General features: G+C 35.6%; 1 protein-coding gene and 1 long non-coding RNA gene across 3 annotated transcripts in view; one reads left to right on the forward strand and one right to left on the reverse strand.

Moving 5' to 3' along the window:
- The window catches only part of LOC113818335 (ubiquitin carboxyl-terminal hydrolase 24-like), a gene marked incomplete at its 3' end in the record, with an annotated part of 29,564 nt that extends 4,929 nt beyond the window's left edge, over positions 1–24,635 (forward strand). Inside the window, 42 exon segments of one of the 2 annotated variants that reach the window (XM_027370533.2) lie at positions 39–134; positions 260–505; positions 654–809; positions 1,233–1,344; positions 2,104–2,315; positions 2,550–2,759; positions 2,911–3,045; positions 3,166–3,315; positions 3,795–3,926; positions 4,212–4,400; positions 4,509–4,703; positions 4,831–4,943; positions 6,053–6,230; positions 6,595–6,816; positions 6,973–7,256; positions 7,433–7,691; positions 8,009–8,199; positions 8,874–9,042; positions 9,662–9,824; positions 10,842–10,994; positions 11,248–11,405; positions 14,494–14,594; positions 14,985–15,226; positions 15,567–15,826; positions 16,392–16,552; positions 16,892–17,019; positions 17,435–17,570; positions 17,883–18,024; positions 18,229–18,348; positions 18,753–18,964; positions 19,091–19,201; positions 19,399–19,541; positions 19,793–19,940; positions 20,104–20,335; positions 20,516–20,781; positions 20,901–21,066; positions 21,255–21,441; positions 21,788–22,014; positions 22,145–22,210; positions 22,939–23,029; positions 23,217–23,464; positions 23,672–24,635. In XM_027370533.2, the coding sequence (XP_027226334.2) occupies positions 39–134; positions 260–505; positions 654–809; positions 1,233–1,344; positions 2,104–2,315; positions 2,550–2,759; positions 2,911–3,045; positions 3,166–3,315; positions 3,795–3,926; positions 4,212–4,400; positions 4,509–4,703; positions 4,831–4,943; positions 6,053–6,230; positions 6,595–6,816; positions 6,973–7,256; positions 7,433–7,691; positions 8,009–8,199; positions 8,874–9,042; positions 9,662–9,824; positions 10,842–10,994; positions 11,248–11,405; positions 14,494–14,594; positions 14,985–15,226; positions 15,567–15,826; positions 16,392–16,552; positions 16,892–17,019; positions 17,435–17,570; positions 17,883–18,024; positions 18,229–18,348; positions 18,753–18,964; positions 19,091–19,201; positions 19,399–19,541; positions 19,793–19,940; positions 20,104–20,335; positions 20,516–20,781; positions 20,901–21,066; positions 21,255–21,441; positions 21,788–22,014; positions 22,145–22,210; positions 22,939–23,029; positions 23,217–23,464; positions 23,672–23,824 (7,263 nt within the window). 2 annotated transcript variants of the gene reach the window in all.
- Positions 21,767–24,635, reverse strand: part of LOC138865903 (uncharacterized) — a 16,390-nt gene continuing 13,521 nt past the window's right edge. Inside the window, exon 3 of the long non-coding RNA XR_011399489.1 lies at positions 21,767–21,964. This is a non-coding gene — a long non-coding RNA (uncharacterized lncRNA). The remainder of the gene's footprint in view (positions 21,965–24,635) is intronic.

A 24,635-nucleotide genomic window follows, 5' to 3' on the forward strand; every position in this document is an offset into this window, starting at 1 on the left:
TAATGGTATCTAGAGCTAACTAAGCATGATCTTCTCAGGCAATGGATTCTGAATGTGAATGGAACCAGAAGAACAAGCACAGACCAGCAGAATTCATTGGAGACACTACATATGCTGAATCGCCATCACAATTTGTAAGATGTTTGATTTTGCTCTTAGTATGCAAAGAATACAGTTGATAGAAAATTGGATGATATATGTAATGTATTACATTTGTACAGGATTGAGCAAATAGTCTTTTCATTTGGAAAATTTTCAGGAATTATATGGTTGGCTGGTGGACCTCATTAATATATATGGCAACCGTGGTGGCCTGGAGCTGGTGGCTGGACGATTTGCTTCTGGAGAAGAGTTGACAGCAGGCCAGATGGCAGCTTTGCTTCTTCCTCTTGGACAGTGTGCTAAGTTCTTAATGCGGGATATAGTATGTCCCATTTTGCAGCCTGCTGTCACACAGGCACTGAATTACGTGGCAAATCTAGAGGAAAAGCAACTAAAGGGTCAGGTGAGTTTGGTTAAATGTTGATTGGATGCTTCTGTTTTTGTTTGATTAAGTGGTGAAAATAGATTTTTGTGAAAATGAAGCATATTTTGTGAATGCCTTATTATTAAATGAGGGACATGTGCTATAATCTCTCTGAATCATGTTTCAGAAAATTGGATCATGTTATGAGCTTCTTGAGGCTGTTCGGCTCTTATGTGTATCCCTTTGGCCAGAAGAGGTGCAGCGGACGAGTGACCTTAGGCTCGAAATGATCATTCGTATGTTAAAGACGCCTCACTTTTCTGCAAGAATGAATGCGCTTAAGGTTTGTATTTTATTTTTAGATCTCTTAAGAGTAGGCTTTGGTAGATGCTACCTTTCTTTATATGTTTTCTTGCACAAGACAATAAGTTTCAAATATGTGTTTAGGAAAGAATATGAAGGATTTTTTTTAAGCAATGGTTTCACAAGTTTTCTGTAAGTATTTGCATAAATTCATGATTTATCAAAATTGTAAGTGATTTTATGAATATAGTTTTATTAAGATAAGGATATCTTTAAACCTCTGTCATGAATGATATCATAGTAAACTTCACTCAAGCAAGCTTTATAAACATACAAATATGAAAAAATTGAGAATTGAGATGCTGATATTATTTTCTGTAGAATGATTTATGTTTTTTCTCTCTTTTAATTATATATCATAAAACAAACAATAAAGGTTTATCAATTTTGGTTAATATTTCAGGAACTGGCAAGACTCATTGAAGATAGTGAGAGACGGCGAGGCAATGTCATTGATGCTGACATTATTCAAGAGTGGATGACCAGGAATAGGGTTCTGTCTCTGGCTCTTGAAGGTAAGCTGAAATGATTTAATTGCAGATAAGTTATACATTACAGCATTAAGAACTTAGCTTTGATTTTGTTAAGGTAAAGTAAAAACCCAAGATTGCATGAATTTAATTAAAAGTACCAATAATTTTTTAAGGTAACCATTGCCATTGGTAAGGATAATTATGAACTAAACAAAGTGTGGTTGGAGACAAATGGAGTCTGTTTTGTTTTTGTTGAATATTTAAGGAAGATTATAACGTAATGATTAGCTAAGAAGAATGGTTATTTGAAGTAACATGTCTCAGAGGAATAGAGGATTTTATTTGATGATATATATCTCAAGTCTGTAATTTCATGCATGTTGGCACTCAGCATTATCAAACACATAGATATAAGATACATTGTGACATGGAATTTAAGAGCTCTTCATTCTGCATCTTTTGTATGTTTTGTGCAAAATTGAAACGGTAAACAAATGTAAACTTTGCATATTTTAAAAGATCTCTCCTCCAGTTATTTTGTATCTCAGATTTGGATTGGATATTTCTTATTCCTTTGTAAAGAGGTTGGTACTGAATTATGGGATAAAGCTATATACTTGATTATAGTTTATGTGTACGGATTATTACATTTGTGTAAGTTAAAGTTTTGCATATTTATAGCATTTATTAATAAATATTTTATTTGTTGCAGAATATATTTAACTGTGGTTTCATCAAAATTATTATTATATTTTTTTTCAATCAGATGTATTTGTAAATCTTTAATTGTGCTCAACATAGGTAACATCGACCAAGTGCAGTACACTGATCGGATGAAGGAACTAGTTGAGTTTATGGGACCAAAGCTGCAGGAAGAGGAACTGACACGTATTTGGCACATGGCAGAAAAAGCCAGTCCCCATGTAGTAGACAACATTCACCGCATTATGGCTGCTGCTGCTACGCGCTTTAATCCGCACCAGTTTGATCATCTTCTTAGTCTTATCAGAAAGGTACTGAATAAGGTCTAAGGAGTCATCTCTTTAAGTTTGCCTTTGCTGGAATTTATTGATTGACTCACTTTTTTTTGTTGCTTTTTAGTTTGTTTGTGTTTTGTAATAGAATAGTCATTATTTTTCCCATTTTTCCCTCTCATGCTATCTTTAGCCTTCTCTATAGCTTAGTGTTGCCAGGAAATAGAGGTTATTAATTGCAGTTTGTTATTAATCTTTCCACATTTCACATAGAGCTGGGATGAAGGTAATGATCGGCTGAGAGAGAAACTGCTCTCCTTTATTGGAAAGATTGGCCAGGACTCTCGATTAGGTCGAACAGCTGAGAAGATGCTGGATGCTCTTTGGGAGCTTGCACGAGTTCCAGCCTTGCCTCCAAGATTAGTGCATCAAGCGATGAATGAACACCTTGCCATTCTCAATGAGTCAGCCACTAGGGAACAGGTATGTATGTTACCAGCACAAGAAATGCATTTTTGAAAGTAAGCCTTTAGCACTGTGTTTTCAAATGCATTGTGTTGAACTTATGGCCTTGTTTTTTTTTTAGCCTCTTTATTTTATTATCTAATGTTTTGTTTATATTTTTTAACTACAGTTGAGGAAGTCATACATAGTGCGATGTGTGGAAGATATTAAAAGAAGTCCTGCTGTTTATCTTCCTCTGAAGCAGCTACATTACCTTGCACGTTCCATTACAAAAGGAGGGGCTTCGTACTTCAAAACAGAGAAGGTCAGTACCATGCCACACTACTCTATGCCACCCCACACTACACCATATTGCAATGATCACACTAGAGCAGACCATACTGAACTAAACTCAGTAATATAAGCATTCATTTTATGATTCCAGGCCACCTTGTCAGATCTGAATCGCAGCCATGAAATTGTGAAACTCATCACCTCGAGCCTTAGCAAGTGCCACGCCCTAGCAGTGTCTGCAAGTGGGAACCAGCAGCCCTGTCCATCCACAATGATTGATGGGAAATATACACATGATGATGTAAGTGTCGAGTACTGTTTTATATATGTTGAAAACTTGACGTAGAAGCAGAACCAATACAATTTGCCGAAGAATTTCATCTGTAGAGAAATCTTTGGCATTTGGAAAAGGTTCTTGTGATGAAAAGCTACAGATATTCAAGTTCTCTTGATTAATACGACGCAGCTATTTTTTTTGTAACACAGCCAGGGGAATTCCATATTAAGTATCTGTGTTTGAAAGCTGCTGTGCAAAACAGTGATTATAGATAATGTAAATTTCATGAAGGAAAGTGATACTTTATTCATATATTTTTTTATTGCCTGTGTTAACCTTTGTTAATGAACTTGAAAAATCCTGTTAATTTTGGATTTTTAACAATAGTAGCTAATATTATTATATTTCTTCCTATCCTAAATTCAAGTGTGCAGACTTAATTAAAAGGTTGCGAGATAAATGGATCGTTAAGTAAATATTATCAATGTAAAATTTTCTTTCAGTATATGAGAGTGCACTTGGAATTTCTCCAGTTCTTGCTTAAAGAAGGTGATATTTATCTGGCTTGGGCAAGGTGCAAGGACATTTGGGAAACTCTTGTTGGGAATACAAATGCATCCGGTCATGATAAGGAGGTTAGTATCTGAATAATATCTGTGTTTTCCAGCAGAAATTGCAAAAGATATCTTGACATATTTTGATTTATATATTTTTCTTGTTCAGAAATATGTCTGGCATGTTCTCAGAATTGTGCCTAAATGTGTGTGTGTTTTTTTTTTATTTTTTTATTATCATTCTTTTTTAATAGTCATATAAGCTTTTCATATCATATCCCAGTCAGTTCAAATAAAAGTGTTTTATGCAGAAGGATGAGTAAGCTTTATAAGTAATGAATTTTCATGAAAATGATCATGTTTCAGACTTGCTTCACTTGGTTCAGTGATTGCCTGGGTGATCTTGAGAATAACACCCAGCGTGACCTATTCTGTGAAAAACTCCTTCGTCTTGATCCTGTAACCATGACTCGGCCTGCGTTCACCTGTTTTGTTGATTACTTCCATGCTGTGAATCTCAATGATCACAAACTGATAAGGAATGGAAATGTGATTGTAAGTAATTTATACTTCAATAGTTTTATTCTCTTATGCATATGATCTTGTTGATGGTTATGTAAAGAACATGCCTTAATGATTTTATTTTACATTTGATATTACCAGACTGTGGATAAGTTAGAACCCTTGGGAATGGAATTCATATGGCAGCTGGTTCTAGAGTGCCAGGACGAGCTACTTGCAGAAGATGCAATGAAGCTTTTGCTTGACATGTCATACATGTCATTATCAGCTCGACTCAAGCGTGACCCACCACAGTTGCATGCAAAATTCATATCCGAGTGCTACAGGAAGTTAGAGGTATGCATGAAAGTTTAACATTTTAATACTACTGTTTTGCATTAGAACTGGTATTTGTTTACATTGGTGTATAAGTCATGAGCTAAAAAGACATTTTTTATTTGGTTCCCTAATTTGCAACTTTCAGAAATCTATGCTACGTGTCAATGAGACAGCTGTTGGTGCTGCAGTGTCCACAGCAACTAAAACTCTCACTGCAATGGCAGTGTCAGACATTGGAACTCTGCCAGCTTGTTCAAGGTTAAATCTACATTCATTTTATTTTCCCATTATGAAATCACATAATTGGATTTAGAATATCATAAGATAGCTTTTTTATTTATCATTTTCTTTATTATTTTTATTTTTTAGAATAACCATTCATTCTTCATAAATTGACCCACAAGCCTCTGTAATTCCATCCTAAAAAGTCGAGAAGAGTGGATAATACTTTACAGTATATTCAAATTTTTTCCAGGCTTGTCTTGCATGACTATCTGAAAGATGGACTTAGGAAAGGTACACAGTAATTGGTTTACATTTGGCCAGTTAGCAAATTAAAATGCAATCATAAATTGTTCGGAATAAAAGTGTAAACTCTAAGTAAAATACAGATGTTGTGTTAATGTCTTCCTTTTTCTGAAGTGTACATTTCATTTATTACTGTGCTTTGTGTTTATACCTACTGCTTATATATGTAAGAAAGTAAATCATAATGAAATATGAAAATCAGAACTAAAAATTGATAAATGAACTAATTTGTCAGAGAATAAAAGGCTTTTAAAAGCATCAGAAGAGAGCTTTCATTGAAGAGAAACATGATAATAATTCCCTCTTAGACAATGGCAGCTTGTCTTTATTGTACTTCATTTGATTTGCGCAGACTGCATGAAAAAATTAATAGTATTACGAAAACATGTTGATGTATTGTGCATTTTTTATAGATATTTTCTTTTCTTCAATGAGGGTGTTTTTAGTAGATGAAATTTTAGGGAAAGCTTTATTTACTTACGAACAGGACATCAGAATGCATGTTTCTGGGAAGGAAAGTAAAAAGTGTTTGCCTCATTAGGCTTTACTATACTTTTTTATTCTTATTTTATTTCTTTCTTTTCTTTTTTCTTTTCTTAGTCTATATAATGAATGTTCTGTAAAATGTTTGCATTTCCTTAAGGTTTATTCATACAAAATCACAAGTATTTATTCCATCATTGAAAGATACATATTCAGGTAGTAATATGAAGATTATTTTGGGTAGAATGATTTCTCCATATACATCTTAGATTATAGAAAATTTTGGTGAGAATTATTACTTTTTTTCCTCATTGAATGAAACATAAATCCTTTTCTCTCTTTGGTCTCAAATCCAGAACCAGCTGCATTCAACACATTCGGCGTGTACTGGTGCTTGCTGAACGCTACATCAGCTCCATAGAAGAACAGCACCCTGGCCCTCGCTCGTTACCCCCTCACGGTGCCTCTTTTACTGGTGTACCCATCATTCTCAACATAACTTGTGATTCTAATAAGTTGGATGTGAAACTAGAGGTTAGTTCCTTTGATAATTGGGAAAGGCTTCTGCTCTGTGAATGTGCATAAAAAATTTAGGTTTTTAGGTTGGGTGATTAAAGAAGGGGTGTAATATCTTCCTTTAGGCATTTTTCTTTTAGTAATATTCAAGGGAAGAATGACTATGAATACTTTTGTAATAGTTTAGACTTCACATTTTGATAATGTATATGTATTTCTATATTGTAAGTAAAATAAATTATTTGCTGGTAGGCTCTAGGTATTTGTCTTATTTGCATATGATATATGTATTTCGTACAAGCCAGTTCTAGTCTAAGATTACCTATATCAGTAATAATATTGTATTTTTATGCCTGTTGTTCATAATGATATGTCATTACAGTGTCACAGCAACGAACGGATTGGCTTGATACGAGGGAAGATTGCCAACCTTGCACGGGTTTCACTAGATCAGGTTCACACGCTAATGTTTGGTGAAGGTGGGAGTGGAGCGCTAATATCTGCAGCTGATCAAGACAACAGATTACTGCATCACATAGGTGTTCACACAAATACTCCTGTTGTTGCCAAGATAAATACAACTGGTGCTGCTCAACTAAAAGAAGTTAGTTTTGTTGATTATGTATTTCCATCTATACATGTTTTATTGTTATCTTATTGAATCAATAAAGTCCTACATTCCATAGCTTACGATGAATGTGCTTTTGGAAAAGGTAACTGTTTTTGCTTTTTACTAATTCTCTTTTAACTTATTCCAAAGGTTGGGGATAACTGGGATGAGCTGCCAAGTGCTGCAAGTTATTGTGATACGGTTGAAAGTGGTATCTCAGATGTGGGTGCAGCAGGAAGCTCAGGAGCCATGGCAAGTGTAGCGGGTCCTTCCCGGATGGAGGCAGCAGGTGGAGCCTCTGCAGCTGTTGGGGACTGTCAGGGAAGCCAATACAACCTGGAGCAAGAGAAGCAGTTGCCTGGAGTTGTCATGTCCAGTCAGGGAAAGGATTTCTTCTCTATGCTGTATCAGCTGGCACTTCTCGATGAGCAAAGGTCTGTTTTTGTGTTGAAGTGTTATTTAGTATACACATATCTGCTGTTGCAAATTTCTGATAGGAGTATTTTATAGATACTTCTTTATCTAGATAATTACTCTTCACATTGTTATATTTTTTTGTAATGTTCTTTATTTTTGTATAATTCCATTTATTTATCTCTTTCATTTACAGGATTGTTGAGGCAGTTCGTCGTGTCCTGTATCTTGTCCCAACTGATCCAAGTGTTGCAGATAAATTTGATCATATTTGTAGTGGAGGAAGTATCACCTCTGATGTCAGTCCAAGAACCACACCATATGGATCACCTGCTAAAAGAGACAAAGTCAGGGATAAAGAAAAGGAGAGAGAAACTGGAAGAGAAATTCTGCGCACTTTGTTGGATCTTGAAGCAACTGATATGACACCTTTCAGGCTTTTGTATAATATGGAGGTATGATGTTTTTTACTTACTGTTTTAAGACTAATATTGGATAAATAAAATGAGGGAAAAGCTTATCTTGAGCCTAAACTAGCAGAATTTTGATGCACAATAAAAACTGTTGAGAACTTTTCTTCGAATGTTCAGTAGGACTTATTATAGAGAAGGAAAACATGCCTGAGAACAAAAATTTACTTGTAGTTTATGTATTTTATTTATGCAGATGTTTGTTTAAATGACTACTTATTTTTCTAGAATGGTAAGATATGAAAATATAGGCCCTTTTTACTCTTCTCTGTTTCACCAGTATTTTCTGTGATTATTTTCAGGTTCTGTCAGGGAAAATTATGCCAGTGTCTCAAGAAGGTACAATGCATGGCAGTGCTCATTTTTGTGAAGAATTTCTTATGTGTGGTGGGTTGAGCCTCATTACAGCGCTGCTTCAGAGGGATTCTCTTCCTCAAGACGTTGACTATGAAATTCGCCAAAGTGTCTACCTCATAACTTTACAGATATTAAGGTAAGAATGATTGGTTGTCTTTAGAGCAAAAGGTTTATTTTTGCATAAATAGATTATAATTTTAGAGTGAGATACTAGGAACTGTATTTAACCCCTACAATCCGGATGATGTTATGTCATGGAAAAATCGGACAAAATGTCTGCGGGCCGGGTGATGCAAACTTTCCGTCATGAGAAAAGGTCAGCATGATGAAAAAGATTCGCCACAATTGCACATATCTCTTGGAGTGTGATTAGACTCATTTGGTGCTTAGAAGGGGGCTTTAGCATTATTCCCATTGATAAACGAATGTGGAATGTAAAGTGCATAAGCCATGACTGGAAGTGGCTCCAGGGAGGATGCCATTTCCATGCTGCACACCGTATTCCTGGCCACTGTGACCAACAGCGCAGGTTTTATTACGGAAAATAGAAAATTACGGAAATATAAGATATGTGACACAAATGACCAAAAAACTATAAGAGTTTATGCAAAGTAACTTTGAAAGAGGGAGGCACAGAGTCTTTTCGCCGCTCATAAAATGTTTAAGTGCGCCCGGCCTACGCACCGCATGGCCACTTAAGTAGCTCACTGTCTGTATTTTTGGTACAGTGATTTCCGTGATGTAACTGGATCCAACAGGTTAAAAGCCTTCAGATCCGTGAGAATACTTACTCTATATTTTCTTCTCTAGGTATTTACTCTGTGGTTCTGCAACAGTAGGGCAGGAATTGCCCATCACAAGCCAGCAACCTCACCCGGGACCACCAAAACGTTCTGCCCTGGACCCATCAACCCAAACCAGTCCTCCCCCTCTGGCGTACTCATCCCTTACTCCTATCATTGCCAACAAAGTCATAGTGGTGAGTCTCCCAAACACATACATATGTGTAAGTGTATCCATATATGTGTATCTGTATCTCTCTTTGTTTCTCTGTCTCACTTTATCTGTGGTGGCCTCTGATATAGGTTACAGAAGAATTACTGTATTATCTCGTAAGTCTATGGCAGTGGTTCCCAACCTTTTTCACTCTGTGGCCCCTGCCCAATATGTAATAATCTCCGTGGCCCTGTTCAGTGACTGTCATCTTTTTTGATTTAGTTATTACTTGTTATGAATGCTGTAATGGTGTCAAAAGTAATTGGACAAGAACACTTTATGGAAAGATTCCAATTTATTGATATGTGAGAATTATATGTAGGTACTGTAGGTGAAATAAAATTTGGTTTAATTTGATGTCATAATTTTCATATTGCTCCATCACCTCAAAAAACACCATTTGCCCCCCCTAGGGAGCCATGGCCTACAGGTTAGGAACCATTGGTCTTAAGGGACACTCAGTATCTATTTTGCTCATTCATTTTGAAAACAAACTTTTCTGTATAGTGATGTTAGTTTGTCAGTCTCTTTGTCTCTGCCCAGAGGGGCTGTCAGGCCAGGCTTTTCGGAATATGAAAATATATATATTTTTTTTTCTCCAGGGAATGAGCTTGGATGAATGGTGTGAAATGGTCTCCAGTCTCATGAGAGTGGCTTGGGCAGGAGCTGCAGGCAAGCTCTACCTGTCCTTGGCAACACTTACGCTGAGGGACCCTGCTCTCTCACCCCCTGAGACTAACAAGTCATCAAGACAAAGCAGCACTGGTATGTAAAGTTATTATTGTTATTATTATTAATTAATAATGATAATGATAATTGTTATTATTATTATTATTTTATTATATTATTATTATTGTTATTTAATTATATTATTATTATTATTATGATTATTGTTATTGTTATTATTATTATTATTATTATTATTATTATTATTATTATTATTATTATTATTATTATTATTATTATTATTATTATTATTATTATTATTATTATTATTATTATTATTATTATTATTATTATTATTATTATTATTTTAATAATATTATTTCATCATTATTTCATCATTATTTTATCATCATCATCATCATCATCATCATTATCATTTCATCATCATTTCATCATTATCAAAGAGAAAAGGACTTGACTAAGATCAAAATACATGGACTTCCAATGGAGTCAATATCACCAGAAATCAGTGTGGGAAACTAAAATTAGAGGAACGTCAGTTTGCACAGGAAAAGGATAATCAGATGATGCACATAAACCCCAAGAAGATAACTGTCCCATCCTAAACAAAAATTATGGATGGAATGAAATGATGTAATAAGATCACTGAGGTTCAGATGTATGAATGTATGAATATACAGAATGAAAGGGGAACAGAGGACCGTAGAAAAGGCAGTGGGGCAGGGCAACATAAACAGCAGACCCTGCCATCTTACAGTGTTGTGTGAAGTGGAAATCAGAAACATGCATCTGAGTTTTAGGTAAGGAACACCTGCTACCCCCCAAGATTGGGTAAAGAGATTTCACTAAGGGTGTGCGCTTGGACTTCAGTCTATGACCACTCCAAACTTCAGTGGTAGCAATGCTTGCAAGGAGTGTAAGTGTTGTGTGCTACCCAACTGCTACCCAGTGGAGAGTTGTTACCATCTTCAAATTTTCCCACAGTGATATGAATGGAGCAGGATGGAAAGAATTCCTGTTAGTGTCTTCTTTTACCATTAATTTCTTCCATACATGTGAGCTAAGAATACAGAGAATTCTCATTTCTTTTTACAGGAAGCAGTCACAGCTCAAGTAGTGATAGTGAGGGTGTGCTACAAGGAGGTGTGTGTGTACAGCAGACAACCATTCCACCCGTAGATTCTCTCATTGCCTCTCAGTCGTTACACCTTCTTATAGCCTTCTTAAGATTCCGTCCTCAGCACATAGGTAAGAAGAAAAGTCCCTTGGGATAACATAAATGTCCTTGTGGATTTAGTAATGATATAGATTACTTGCTGATAAAAACAAATTGTGATGAAGATAAAGAGAGTATGTCTCTAAGAGGAAGAAAGATACCTTAACAATTATATTGATAATTTGAAACCATATAAATTTATGGTAATCCACAAAAATAGTGGTGGTGTTAAAGTAGTGATAGTATTGTTTAATGCAAAAACTGAAAGTGTACATTGGAATGCAGAACGGTGGTATGGGATGGCGAATGTGAAGGACTTCCTTGTTGATGTGCTGGTTGGATGTAGTTCACAGGAGGTACGAGAGGTTGCATACCTACAATTTACCAACCTTATCAACATTGCTACACCAACAGAGATGCATCCGAAACAGTTTCTTACTCAGGTAAGTGTTTTTAACATTTCTAATGGGTATTGCAGCTTGAAGTCTGTGGTATGTTTGTCAAAGTTGTCTAGTTTAATAAGATGAAAAAAATGGTATGGTTTATGTACTATTATCATTGAAAGTAATTTATGTTGTTTTAAGTACATGTTTTTGTATGTCATAAGATATTTTAAAATGTTACAGGATTTAGTTAGTTTACTGTACTTTGTATGGATTTTGTTTAATATAACTTAGAAAAAAAGATGTTTAAGGTTTTGTTATTCTTTTTCACCAAACCCTAAAATATATGTTGTTTAAGGAACTAGGTTTCCACACAAAAACCTTTAATTTTACTGAAAAGGGTTTAGGTCATAACTACAAGACCAATTGTTTAACATATTGGTGCTGCATACATGCCCAGTTGACTGTGGTTTTATTTATTTTCTTTACACAGATGGCTGCACAAGCACAGTCACTATACTGATTGCACCAGATTACCCCATTCCTTGAATTTTCATGGGGGAAAATAGCTTTATCTTTGCCACTGTTATTGTTGTCAGTACTTCTGTTATTATCATTATCACCAATAATGGTTTAATATTATTAAGAGTTATAATAGTAATAACAATAAAAAACTTTCTTCCTGGAAAATCAAGGAATGGGTAAATAGGAGAGGTTGGGTGTTAGTAACTGATTCCTTAGGGACTAATCACTTTTGGAACCATAAATACAATTTATGTTGCATAATACCTTTGTAGATGTTCTCTACACCTTGTAATACTATTATGTGAGATTGCCAAAAACAGTTTAAGTTGTGCTGCATTTGTGTGTTAACAAAGGACCATTTGAAAGTCAGTGTAAGATCATCAAAAATATTGTTATGATTACTAACCTGATGAACATAATTCATTACAAAAATGTAACATTTATGGAATAAGTGTCAGGTGTTGTGATCTTTAGTAACTCACCTTAATTGTATAAATTATGATACAATCTTTGTCAATTCAAAACACGCAAGAAATTGGCTTAGTCATAATTTATTTGCAAAGACCAATAAGATGTGAAAAGAATCCACATAAGATGCCATATCCTTTCACTGGATGTGCTCAAGAAAATAATGAAGTGGCATCCTTGTGTCTTTATTTCTGGGAGGGACAGATGGAAGCATAGTACAAGGGGCAGGAGTGTAACAGGAAGGACCTGCCCCAGGTCAGGGGCTAACCATGGCTTGTGCACCACAAAGGAAGATACTGATACCAGGTGTAGAGAATCCCTTCAAGAGACTATGCTCATATTCCCATTGGTACATTATTACATGGCAATCAATTAAAAGATCCACTTAGCTCAGGAATTTGATATATTGCTTATACCAGAGACATTTTCTTTAGCAGAACATATAATATAGAACATCTGTTTTCAATTCTTTCATTAATGGTGTGGATAGTAATGTATTAATAAGCTTATTATGAAGAGGAGAAGAAATATTAATAAAAATAGGAAGAAGTCTCATTCCCCACTTTTGGTTTCTCTTGCTCAATGATATGTGTGTGTTTGTTGTCCTGACCTTATCTCGGGTTAGACTCGTATGGCTCTTCAATATTGGTAGAATACCCATGGCAGATTTTTTTTTTTTTTTATGAAATAGATATCAGTTGGGTTATCAGTTTTTATATTTTGATTTTTATGATTTTGCACATGACATGCAAGCATATTGTAGTTCATTGGTGTTGAGGCCTTAGTCCTGTGTATCTGAATGTCACACTAATTTTAATTCATTACAGTTGCAAAGTATTTTTACATATAATACTCACTAAATGATTAGATGTCTTTTTTTTTTTTTTGTCTGAAGAATATTTCTTTGTTCAAGACCTGGGGAGGGGGTTATTCATCATTATTAGATATGGTAAAATCATGCAGAAAGTTTGTGATCACTGATGTGCTAATGCCAATATTTTCAGGCTTACTTTAAGAGAGTGGTATTCTCAGTAGAGAATTTGTTACTCCTACATAATATACCCAGGGTCAACAGCAGTTTCAGATAAATCTTTTAGAGAGGGGACATGGTAAAGGGATTTTAATAGTAGCTAAAAAATCAGAATTCCAGGGTTAAAATACTACACCACACTCCGTGGACCCAGCAAGGCTTGTATGTGGCTAGTGCCTGCCTGAGCTAGGAAGGGTAGACAACAGTACTGCTGTCTATTGCAGTCTTGTCTAAATGTCTCCATGCTCAGCATGTAAGTCACATTTGTATATGAGCTTTTTGTGATTTATGCCTTCAATTTTCCAATCTTTATTTGTATTTTTTAATTTATTTTTTTATTTTTTATTGTAGGTTGTAGATTTCACCTTCCTTATGGATGGATATTGTAGATAGCTCTCACCTTTTAAAGGATTTAATGGTGCTATGCTGCTTAGGAAGTTTGTGCAGTGCATTGCTAAGGACCCAGAGCTTTTGGTGTGTGGGAAGAAGAAATTTCTCCCTTTTGAAGCCTTCTCTTAGTTAGTTTGTCTCCCAGTTCATATGGAATTTTAGGAATACTATCTATTATTCTGATTGGCCTAGGGAGCTTTCAAATCCCTTTTTGTCAGTGACTGAATTATTTTATAAAATATGGATTATTATTTCTTGTTAACTGTGCTTGTGCGTCTTGAGATTGTCAGCTGTGGAAGCACAGGTAATTCATGGGGAGGAATACAATTTTATTCCTCACATATAAATCCGGATGTTCTTTCTTAAAATGCTTCATATCCTGTGAAGTTTTATACCATTAACTGGACTTTGCTTTTATTGTGGGTGTGTGACAAATGGAACTTGGTCACTCTTTGGTATTTGAGGCTAAGCTGATGATTAGAATCAGCTGTGTCTCATTTACTAAGATTGGTCTGTGTTGGGTATTTCTCATGTAAGAATACAGATAACATTGCACAACTATGAGTAAATTACCATTTTATCCTTTGGTTTTACTTGGAAGAAGATGTAGAATATTTCATTCTAGTTCAAGAATTTTATTTGGTCTATTTATTTGAATTGAGATTCTGCCTAAAGTTAGAAGAGAAGTTTTGCCTGTAATTATTTAATTTCATATCCTTTGTGTTTCTTTTTAAGGTGGTACTAAAGGCCCCTTTGCCTTTGTGGGTTCCGTCCACCAGCGCACGTGGTGCTACGCTTCGACTGCTATCTCAGTGCACACAGTACTTCAGTCTCAGGTGAGTTGCAGTGGTACTCTCAAGCTTTTTTCAGACTGAAATCTATTTAGAAGAAAAATGTTATACTTGTTGTTATTATTATTATTATTATTATTATTATAATTATTATAATTATAATTATTATAATTATAATTATCATTATTATTTTTATTATTATTATTATTATTATTATTATTATTATTATTATTATTATTATTATTATTATTATTATTATTATTATAATAATAATAATAATAATAATAATAATAATAATAATAATAATAATAATAATAATAATAATAATAATAATCATTATCATCATCGTCATCATGATTTATTATTGGGAATGGTTTGATGATAGTACTGATTTTTTTTTTAAAGTTGATTTGTTCAAATATTTTTCTTTAATAGGTCAAAGTTACTGTCTGGACTTAACAAAAGTGACCAAGAAATGTTAGGCATCAGCGCCAACCAGATGCTGGAGGACGAGGCAGGGTGGCTCACCAACTTCAATGCCACAAGAGAAGCGGCGAGAGAGCGTCCTGAATCAGGAATAGCGGCATTAAGGCATGCCGATAATATTCTCCTGGCTGGACATCTGACGCTCATCACTGCACTGCTATCCTGCGAGGGGATTAACAAGGAAGACTTCGGTAAGTTTGAGGTGGCTTTGAAATAATTACTTTTTGATTAGATGTAAGGGTTCTGGCCTTTTGATACTTGAATTTTTAAGATACGCAAAAGACTATGATGATTAGAATTTCTCTTTGTCATTTTATGTGGAAACGGTTATTTGTTTTTTTATTTGTTCAGTCAGATATATATATATCTAGTTTTTCTCTCTCAATTTGCACATAGTTCTTAACTCATTAGAGAAATGCAAATGGGATTTCTTAATAAGCAATTATTTTGATATGCAGTTGTAAGCTATTGTATGTAATCTCATAACCTATGTTATTTGTAATGTATTAATGAGTAACTCTTGATTTAAAGGTGCTATGCTGATTCCTTTACTGATAACGGAGTACCTGTTTCCCGCATCGAAGTTGGTACTGGAGAGTGGACCAGGTCAAGACTCCCTAAGTGCTAGCAGAAATTACTCGGCGAAGTGCACAGGCAAGGAATCCCGTTTGGCTGCTTACCACCTCTTGGTGCACCTGGTGACCAACTCGGAGCAGAATTTGACCAGACTTGCAGGGCAGCTCGTATCTCTCCACCACACTTTGAACCCGGACTCCATAAAAGAATTTGAGGTTTGTTCCTATTTTCAGTCATGCCAGATGGAACTTTTTCCACTCTTTCTCTCATAAATGATATTTCAAAAGTTTTGGATATACGATTAGTTTATCTCTTGCTTCTCTATCCTTTGTTCTTTCTCTATCCTTTCTGTTCTGCTCCCTCTTTTCTCTCTCTCCTCATCCCATTTCACTTGCAGTTTTAGTGACTTGTTGAATTTTTTGTGTGTAAGAAACAAAGTGGTGAAAGATTTTGTATGCCTCTGAGTACTGGAAAAGATTCAGTGGATGTATTTTTGCTCTACAATTACTATAGTAGTATTTAATCCTGTGTTACTTCCTGTCAAGCTATGGCACAGTTGCGATAGCAGTGCAACTATCCATGAATAACCAGGAGTTTGTACTGTGAAATCAGATGTTAATGATAGGCATGTATGACAGACATTATAATTGCAGCAATATGATACTAATAGGGGAGTGATTAAAACCTCACCAAATCACAGGGGGTAAAGGAATGTATTGAGGCAACTGTACCTATCAATATTAAACTATTTAAAAATGTTCCCCACTACCTTCCTTCTAGTATGCTCCGGCTGTCGAGGGACGCTGTGCCAGTGGATATGTGGGGCTAAAGAATGGTGGTGCCACTTGTTACATGAACTCGGTCTTGCAGCAACTTTTCTTAGTACAAGGTGTACCTGAAGACATTCTTGCCGTCTGTGATGATGACCAGGATGAAGATAGGTGAGAGAGGGACTTTTGTTAGATGTTAAATAATTCTGATGTCAATTAAGGAAAGTTGAAGTGTTATTCATTGTCTTAATAACAAAAAAAATGCTAATAATGATGATAAGTTTGATGGTATGAATAACGATGAACTGCTTAATGTTAGTAGTATGATTTTCTTTATGGTTATTATTAGTGATAATGATATTTATAATTGAATAGGGGACTACAAGATCACAAATAATTATATTAACTTCATAATGCCTCTTGAGATTGGGTTATTATCTGAGGAATCTTGAAAACTGAGTTAGCTTAAAGTCATCACCTTCCCACCTTACTCTTTCTTTTTCCATGCAGTCTGTTTTATCAGCTGCAGACAGTATTCGGCCACATGATGGAATCACAGCTGCAATATTACATACCTGACAAATTCTGGAAATGTTTCCGAATGGATGGACAACCTGTCAATGTCAGGGAACAGCAAGGTAAGGTTTTGAATAGAGTTTTGATTTTGATATCAGTTTAATAACTAAGAATTGTTATTTTGCTTTATATACCTGAATTACCGTATGGTTCATACTGGAAGAACGTGAATATCAGACAAATACAAATAGACTACCATGACATATGCAATATGTACAATACAATCTATAACAGACAGGGGACAGTGGGTGCTCTGTAATTGAGGAACTCATTATGGGTTGATATGAGAAACATAGAGATGATGCTAGTTAGAACCAGCATGCAGCAAATTACACACTGTCTGAGCAGCACTCAAAAAAAAAAAATAAAAAAAAAAAAAAAAAAAAATATATATATATATAACTCAGCTGTATTTGCGCATTGCTAGATTTCAATATATGTGTGAGCATGACAATCTTTCTCATTTCCTGCCTACAGATGCTTTTGAATTCTATACAAGATTAACTGAACAGATAGATGACTATCTCAAAGCGCAGAGACATGAGCGGGTATTTGCTCATAGATTCGAAGGAGTTTATTCCATTCAAAGAATTTGCCAAGATTGTCCACATAGGTTTGTATTATGATATATATACACAGCCATATTTTTTCATGGACAGCTCTCCATAAATGAGCAGAAGTAGCATGCATTCTTTCTTCCTTTATTGAATTTATTAATTTTGTTGTTGTTGTTGTTGTTGAGTAAATACTTGATTTAGAACTACTGAACTTTATATTGTCTTCTTAATGAAATATTGATGCTAGGATAATCTAGTTTGGCAAGTAATGAAATTGATTCTTCCTTGAACTTTGCATCATATGCATTTTGGTGATGCAATAGCTCAAGTTGAAGATGCGTCAGTTAATGATTGTTTTCTGTTGACAGATATGAACGAGAAGAGCCATTCTTAGCCTTAAATCTCACTGTCACCAAGTGCCATGATCTTCAGGATTCTCTTGATCAGTTTGTCAAAGGCGAGCTCCTCGAAGGAGACAATGCTTACTACTGTGAAAAGTGCAATCAGAAGGTATGTCTCCGCACTTTTTCAAGAATTTCATTTATTTTTTTTTCTGTTTTGTTAATAGTAGTCATAATAATGATAGCAATATTATTGATTCTAATACTCTCTTAGTTTTTTGCTTTGCATTGAGGTTTATAATTATTATATTTGGATACAATGATTTACATTATAAGTAGCTAAAGCTCTAACTCTTTTTACTTTTGCTTACAGAGAACAGCTTTGATACGCACATGTGTTAAGAGCCTCCCTCCTGTCCTTGTTATCCAGCTGAAGAGATTTGGTTATGACTGGGAAGCTTCAAGAGCTCTCAAGTTTGATGATTATTTCAAGGTATACAGATTGTGTGTGTTATCATGTTCTCATAGGCTGATCATACTAACAAGATATGGGTTATACCTGTTCATGTTGTAAGTCTTTTAGATCTGGGAGTAGCTATCAAGGAAGGAAAGAGCTTAGAGATGAATTTTTTTTTACAGAAATGTTGATATCAGTACTTGCAAGTGTCAGTGTCACCTCTTCCTTGTTAGTTTACTGGAAAAGGTTGAATTATTAATTGAGTTTGAAATATTTTATTGTATATCAGTTTTCTAAATGGCAAGAGATAATTTTTGTGGGGGGAAAATCTTAATAGTTTCCTTTATTATTAGATCACACAATATATTCATATATTCATTAACAATGATAAGGATATCATGCGAATTGGTTATTAACATTTTTTGGTCTTTGTACCCAAGTTTCCATGGGTACTAGATATGGGAGCATATACTGCGGAGGGCATTGCCGAACGTGAGGAAGATCCCAATGGAGGTGACGAGCCTGAAATCAGGAGCACCCCATCACCAAAGCCCAAAGAGTCTCTCCCAAAATCGCTCTCTTCTTCTCCTAGAGTTCCACACACGCCAACCAAGTCCAGTCCTTCAGGTGTTACGTCACCTCACACACCTAGGTGGGTACTGGATGTGGATATTATGGGATATATTTTTGTTGTGATAGGTCTTGGTTATCTGTTTGTGTGTATTCATTATCTTTTAATTTTTTGATGATTATAGTTATCCTGTTGTATTATTTACAGGCTTAATACAAGAGTAAGACATAGGGGGGCAATGTATGAGTTAGTAGGTGTCATTGTGCACAGTGGACAAGCAAGTGCAGGGCACTATTACTCATACATAAAGGATCGTCGGTAAGTACTGACACATTTTTTAATATTTAGAATTGTAGGATTTATGTCAAGGACTTATTTTACAAGGACTTCCTTCTAGATGTATGCAAAAAAGCTAAATTGATGAATTTGATTCTTTAGGATTTGATGAGTTTTTACTGCTCTAATTTATTGAATATATTACTTAAAATATTATAAACTTTGAAATGATATTTCAGGGGAGATCCACTGACCAATCCAAACAAGGGCAGATGGTTCAAGTTCAATGATACAACTGTTGAACCAGTAGAAATGACAGATACTCTCCTGGAGCAGGAGTGTTTCGGTGGAACATACAAAGCCAAAGTGTCATATGACTCGTGTAAGTATCTGGGTATGAAGAAAGAATGAGCATGACATTGCCTCTTTATGATTTGGAAGTAATTTTTCATGGTTAATAATTAGTTGAGACCTTGGTGCCTAGTTATGCTTGTGGGAATAATTATCATACATATACCCAACATGAAAGACCAAGCAGTGTTGAGGTCGCTGCATTATGTCTATGTTCAGTAACATTATGGGAAAGAAAGGTGGTTACTCAGAAATTATTTGATATGCTTTCCTTTTCTGCAGCAAACCCACTTCCTGAGGACAGGCTTCGATACTGGAATGGCTATATGCTGGTATATGATAGCTTGGATGACAGAATGACCACTCCAAAGACGCCAAAGACTCCGAGGGTGGGAGTCTCCTCCAGATCTTTTAGAGCATCAACTAGCAGGTTTGTGTGCAAAGGGGCTGTCAGAATTATTTAGGAATGTTATTTCCCCTTTGTGACATGGGTACTATTTCTTAGTGTTAAATTTCAAGATATGACTGAAAAAATTGCTCCTTATTTCAGTGTGTGGGTTGGGTATTCATATTCTGTCTCCCTTGTTTTACAGTGCAAAGAAGAGTTTATCTATGAGTGGTAGCAATGAGAGAAGAGCACGTTCAAGTTTGTGTGAACTAAGTCAACTATTGCAGCAAGGAGAGAAGCAGGGCATGTTCCGTGAACATATGCCGCCCCGCATCTTATCATCTATCACCCATGATAACCTCACTTTCTTGAAGAATAGGGATGTTTACTCTTCAGACTATTATAACTTCATACATCATTTATGCTCAGTTAATCAGGTGAGAAGGAACTTGGGCAATGCTTTCCTCTGTATATATGTGTATTTCTTTTATTATGTATGTGTTTATTTGTTGTGTGTTATATGGTATCCCATTGTGATGAAACACCTTTTGTCTCGTTCTTTCCATAAGAAATCATTCTCTTATGCAAAATTGTAATCTACATTTTTGTATCTGTAGGAAAAGAGTCAGAATGGTGTATCCAGCATCTTGTGTGTACAAGCAGTTCACCTTGGCCTAAACTTCCTGCTGAACACATACCTGCGTACAAAAGACAAAGAAGAGGGAGTGATCAGCCAGTGGGTCCAGCTCATTCATTCATTGTGCGTGCAGTCTAAAGAAGCTTGCAGTTGGGTCATCAACTTCTTTACTGCTGAACATGGATCAGTCCATATATTACCACTGCTACTGGAGTGTCCTAATAAAATGATACGAAGCCAATTTGGGTAAGCAGAATGTGACAGAACAGCTTAGGAGTGTCAGCTTCTGACTTGAGATAATGGAATGTGTTGCGCTTGTTATAGTTATTTGATTGTGGCACATCATCTGATATTCTTTATTACAGGAACCTCCTGGACTCTATCTTCAAGGCAGAGTATGAGCATGCTGGTAAAGTTAACAGCATTGAGCCAATAATAAAGCATCTTATATCATCATTAGCATCTGATGTCCCTTCCCTGGTCAAGACCTCTCAACAGTACTTCTTGCTTTTACAAAATTATTGTCAGCAGGTAAAGATTTTTGATAGTTTGTTGTTTTCTACACTGGTTTCTTTGGGTTCAGTGAAGAAGCAAAATTCTTTATGAAAGAATTTAGTAATTCTTCACATAATTTGTAATAAGGTTTTAGAATATCTTAACTTTTAGATAATTTGATGATGGTAAGAAGAACACTCCTCTACAGTACTATTTCTTTTCAGGGACTCACTCACTGTTCTCAAATCTTAAGTTTGGGTGGGTTCTCCGCCCTCCTCAACTTCCTTCTCGGCCCATCTGATTCGGACAAAAGACGTTGGTCGTCTGTACAAGCTCAGGATTTTGGACCACTGCACTCTATCATTTCCACTATTATTTTGTGTTTTGATATGACGCCACACCAGACCTCAGGTAATGGTCATTTACTGGAGATGTACTCTTTGAATTGTTTTAGGATAGAATGATACAAAAGAGGGTGTTTGAAATTAGTGCTAAAGAAGAAGAAGAAAAAAGTAGAAATCTTTCATTCCAAGAATTTAGGATTGAGAAACCTACTTTTTAAAACCAAGACTGGCAAATTTTGATATGATAATGAAGACAAATATGTGCTATATATGCAAAAATATAAGAACTTCAAAGTAATAATATTTTCTGTGGTACCTAGAGATTGTATTGACCAGCTCCCCATAAACTTGCTTTTGCTTAAGAAATATGTGGAAAGAAAGTAAAAAAGACCAATGATTTGTTTTTCTTCAAGGTACAGCCACTCCCAGTGAAAAGAGTGATGAAGACCAGCAAGAGAAACTGGTTATGCCAGGCGAAGTTGTCCAAGTCTTGTACGGAGGCGAGCAAGCACGTTGGCTCCGGGAAGCAGTTGTGGCTTACAGGGAAGTGTCTGGCAGTGTCCCCTTGTTGTCCAAAGCGCTTAGGGCAGCTGCAACAGAGAATTTCTCATTTTCAAAAGCACTCATTGCAGCTGTAATGGTATGTATGTTTTTCTTCTTACATGAAAAAAATGTATGAAGTTTCATTTGTTATTTATTTGCTCCATAATCCAGTAAGAAGAATGTTAAATTCTTTAATTTAAATTTCCTGCTTATCTTTTTTTTTTCAGTATGAATATGCAAAGGCACCCTCTAATATGTTGAAAGACCTTTCTCAGCTTCTGCAGGAGATACTGGTATGTGATTTTGCTTCTTTAGATTATATATACCTAGTAATCCTGATGTTATTTTTGAAGGAATATTTTGTTATAATTTCATTTCATGTATACCCCCCCCTTTCTCTCTGTCTCTCTCTCTCTTTTTTTCTCTCTTTTTTTCTCTCTCTCTCTCTCTCTTTTTCTCTTTTTTTCTCTCTTTTTTTCTCTCTGTCTCTTTTTCTCTCTCTCTCTTTTTCTCTCTCTCTCTCTTTTTCTCTCTCTCTCTCTTTTTCTCTCCGTCTCTCTCTCTTTTTCTCTCCGTCTCTCTCTCTTTTTCTCTCCGTCTCTCTCTCTGTTTCTCTCTCTCTCTCTTTTTCTCTCTATCTCTCTCTATTTCTCTGTCTGTCTGTCTCTCTGTCTCTCTCTCTCTCTCTCTCTCTCTCTCTCTCTCTCTCTCTCTCTCTCTCTCTCTCTCTCTTTCTCTCTTTCTCTCTCTCTCTCTTTCTCTCTCTCTCTCTTTCTCTCTCTCTCTCTCTCTTTCTCTCTCTCACACACACACTCACACACACAATCACACACACACACAATCACACACACACACAATCACACACACACACAATCACACACACACACAATCACACAATCACAAAATCACAAAATGACACATGCACACAATCACACACACACACACACACATGCATGCAAAAAAAAATTTATGGTGATTATACCATGGAAGAAAAAATCATAATGAAGTTTATTATTTCCAGCAAATTAGTGATTCCCTGCAATCTAGTCGCACAACTGCAGTTCTAGAAGGTTTTGCGACTGCAGATACAGAAAACATTATGGGTCTCTTGGGTAAGCTTTGCTGTTCATATGATTATAAATGGTTGTATTTTATGATTATATGATTGTGATTGGTTCTGTGTCGTTATTTCGTTACGTATTTGTTTTCTTTTTTTTTTTTTGTGATAGCTCCCCTATGTTGAAAGGGAGATAATTTGATTTGATTTATAATTTTTTAAATTATTTTTTTACGATGCAGACATGATTGGCAACAACAAAGACCACGACAGCAGGAGGGCTTACCAGTGCATCAAGCTCGTCGTGACACTCTCAGCCAAATGTCCTTTAGCTCGAGACCACTTGACTAGTACACAGACCCGTTGGCAGTGGGCAGTCGAATGGTTGCGGGGAAGGATGGACGATCACTCGGCCACTTTGTCTGCTGCCACTGGTCTTAGCAATGAAGACTCAAACACGAAAAATTTCCAACGAACCACAAGTGCTCAGGTGAGTTTGTGTGAAAAAAGGTAAAGCATGGAGTAGGAGAGGAATCAGCTAGAGATGAGCCCTGAAGCTCTGTTGCTTTAATAATTTTTTTCTTGTAGAGAATTCTTATATTAATTCATTCCTTGTTCATATGTTAGCGTGATATTCAAATAAAAAGAAAGTTAATTCATATTAAGAACCATTTAGATAAAACTTCTAATATTGCAGCTAACCTTAGAAGAAGCCACAGCACTCCTGAGTGAGCTAGAATCTACTGAAATGGAGATTGACTGTGACCCTGTTGAACTTGGTGAAATAAAGGAGAGTGCATCGGAGCGTGAGACTTCACCGTCTGAAGACTTGGACGCCATTGATCCATAGAGATTGTTCTTTAATGTCACCAAAGATTACCAATATGCCAGTTACCTTTTATCTGTCTCCAGTAGGAATCTTTTTTTCTGTCTCTTAAAAAAGGGAAAATGTGAAGAAATTTGTCGTGCAGTGAAAGTGTAAGAAATAGATTAGTCTCATTGGAGATGACGCTGCTGCCTCTCGAGCATAGAGTTTTTAAATCATTTGTAAGGTTTCTTATCAGTATCTCCTTGCTCATTCTTTCCTTGTAAGAGTACATAGTTACTTTTTAAAAAGCGCCTGGCATGCCGTGTCATTGTTGCTAGGTGATATTTTATGAGAATGTCGAGTTGAAAAATACAGGTATAGTGCTGTAAGATTTAGTTATTCCAGATTAATTCTATATATTTTCAGCAGTCTTCGAGTTAGAATTCATACTTCGGTTGTTTATGTTAATTCTTTAGAAATCTAATAATCCTAAACAAATTGAGTTTCAAGAATGGAATGTTTCACATTGAAATTGCCTGTGGTGTTTGACAGCACTGACATTACCCATGGTGTATAATAGCATCTGTTGTTTTATATTAGGAAATTGTTGTTAACACCATAAGTGCCATAGCATATATTTTTCTCAAAGTCATTGTTTTTTGTACTTTCCTCAAGAGTGCAAACCTAGAGAATTTTTGTATAGTTGGAAACTACTTACATTTGCACTTGGACCAGTCTGTAGCCATTTGAAATCAGCATTGATTAGCAGACGTTTCTTGTAGACTGTTCCTTGGTGCTGTACTGCATGAAGCACAAAAAAAGTTCTCTTTAAAAAGGAGAACTGAACTTGGTG

The sequence above is a fragment of the Penaeus vannamei genome, chromosome 23 (genome assembly GCF_042767895.1).
Source record: "Penaeus vannamei isolate JL-2024 chromosome 23, ASM4276789v1, whole genome shotgun sequence".
NCBI lineage: Eukaryota > Metazoa > Arthropoda > Malacostraca > Decapoda > Penaeidae > Penaeus > Penaeus vannamei.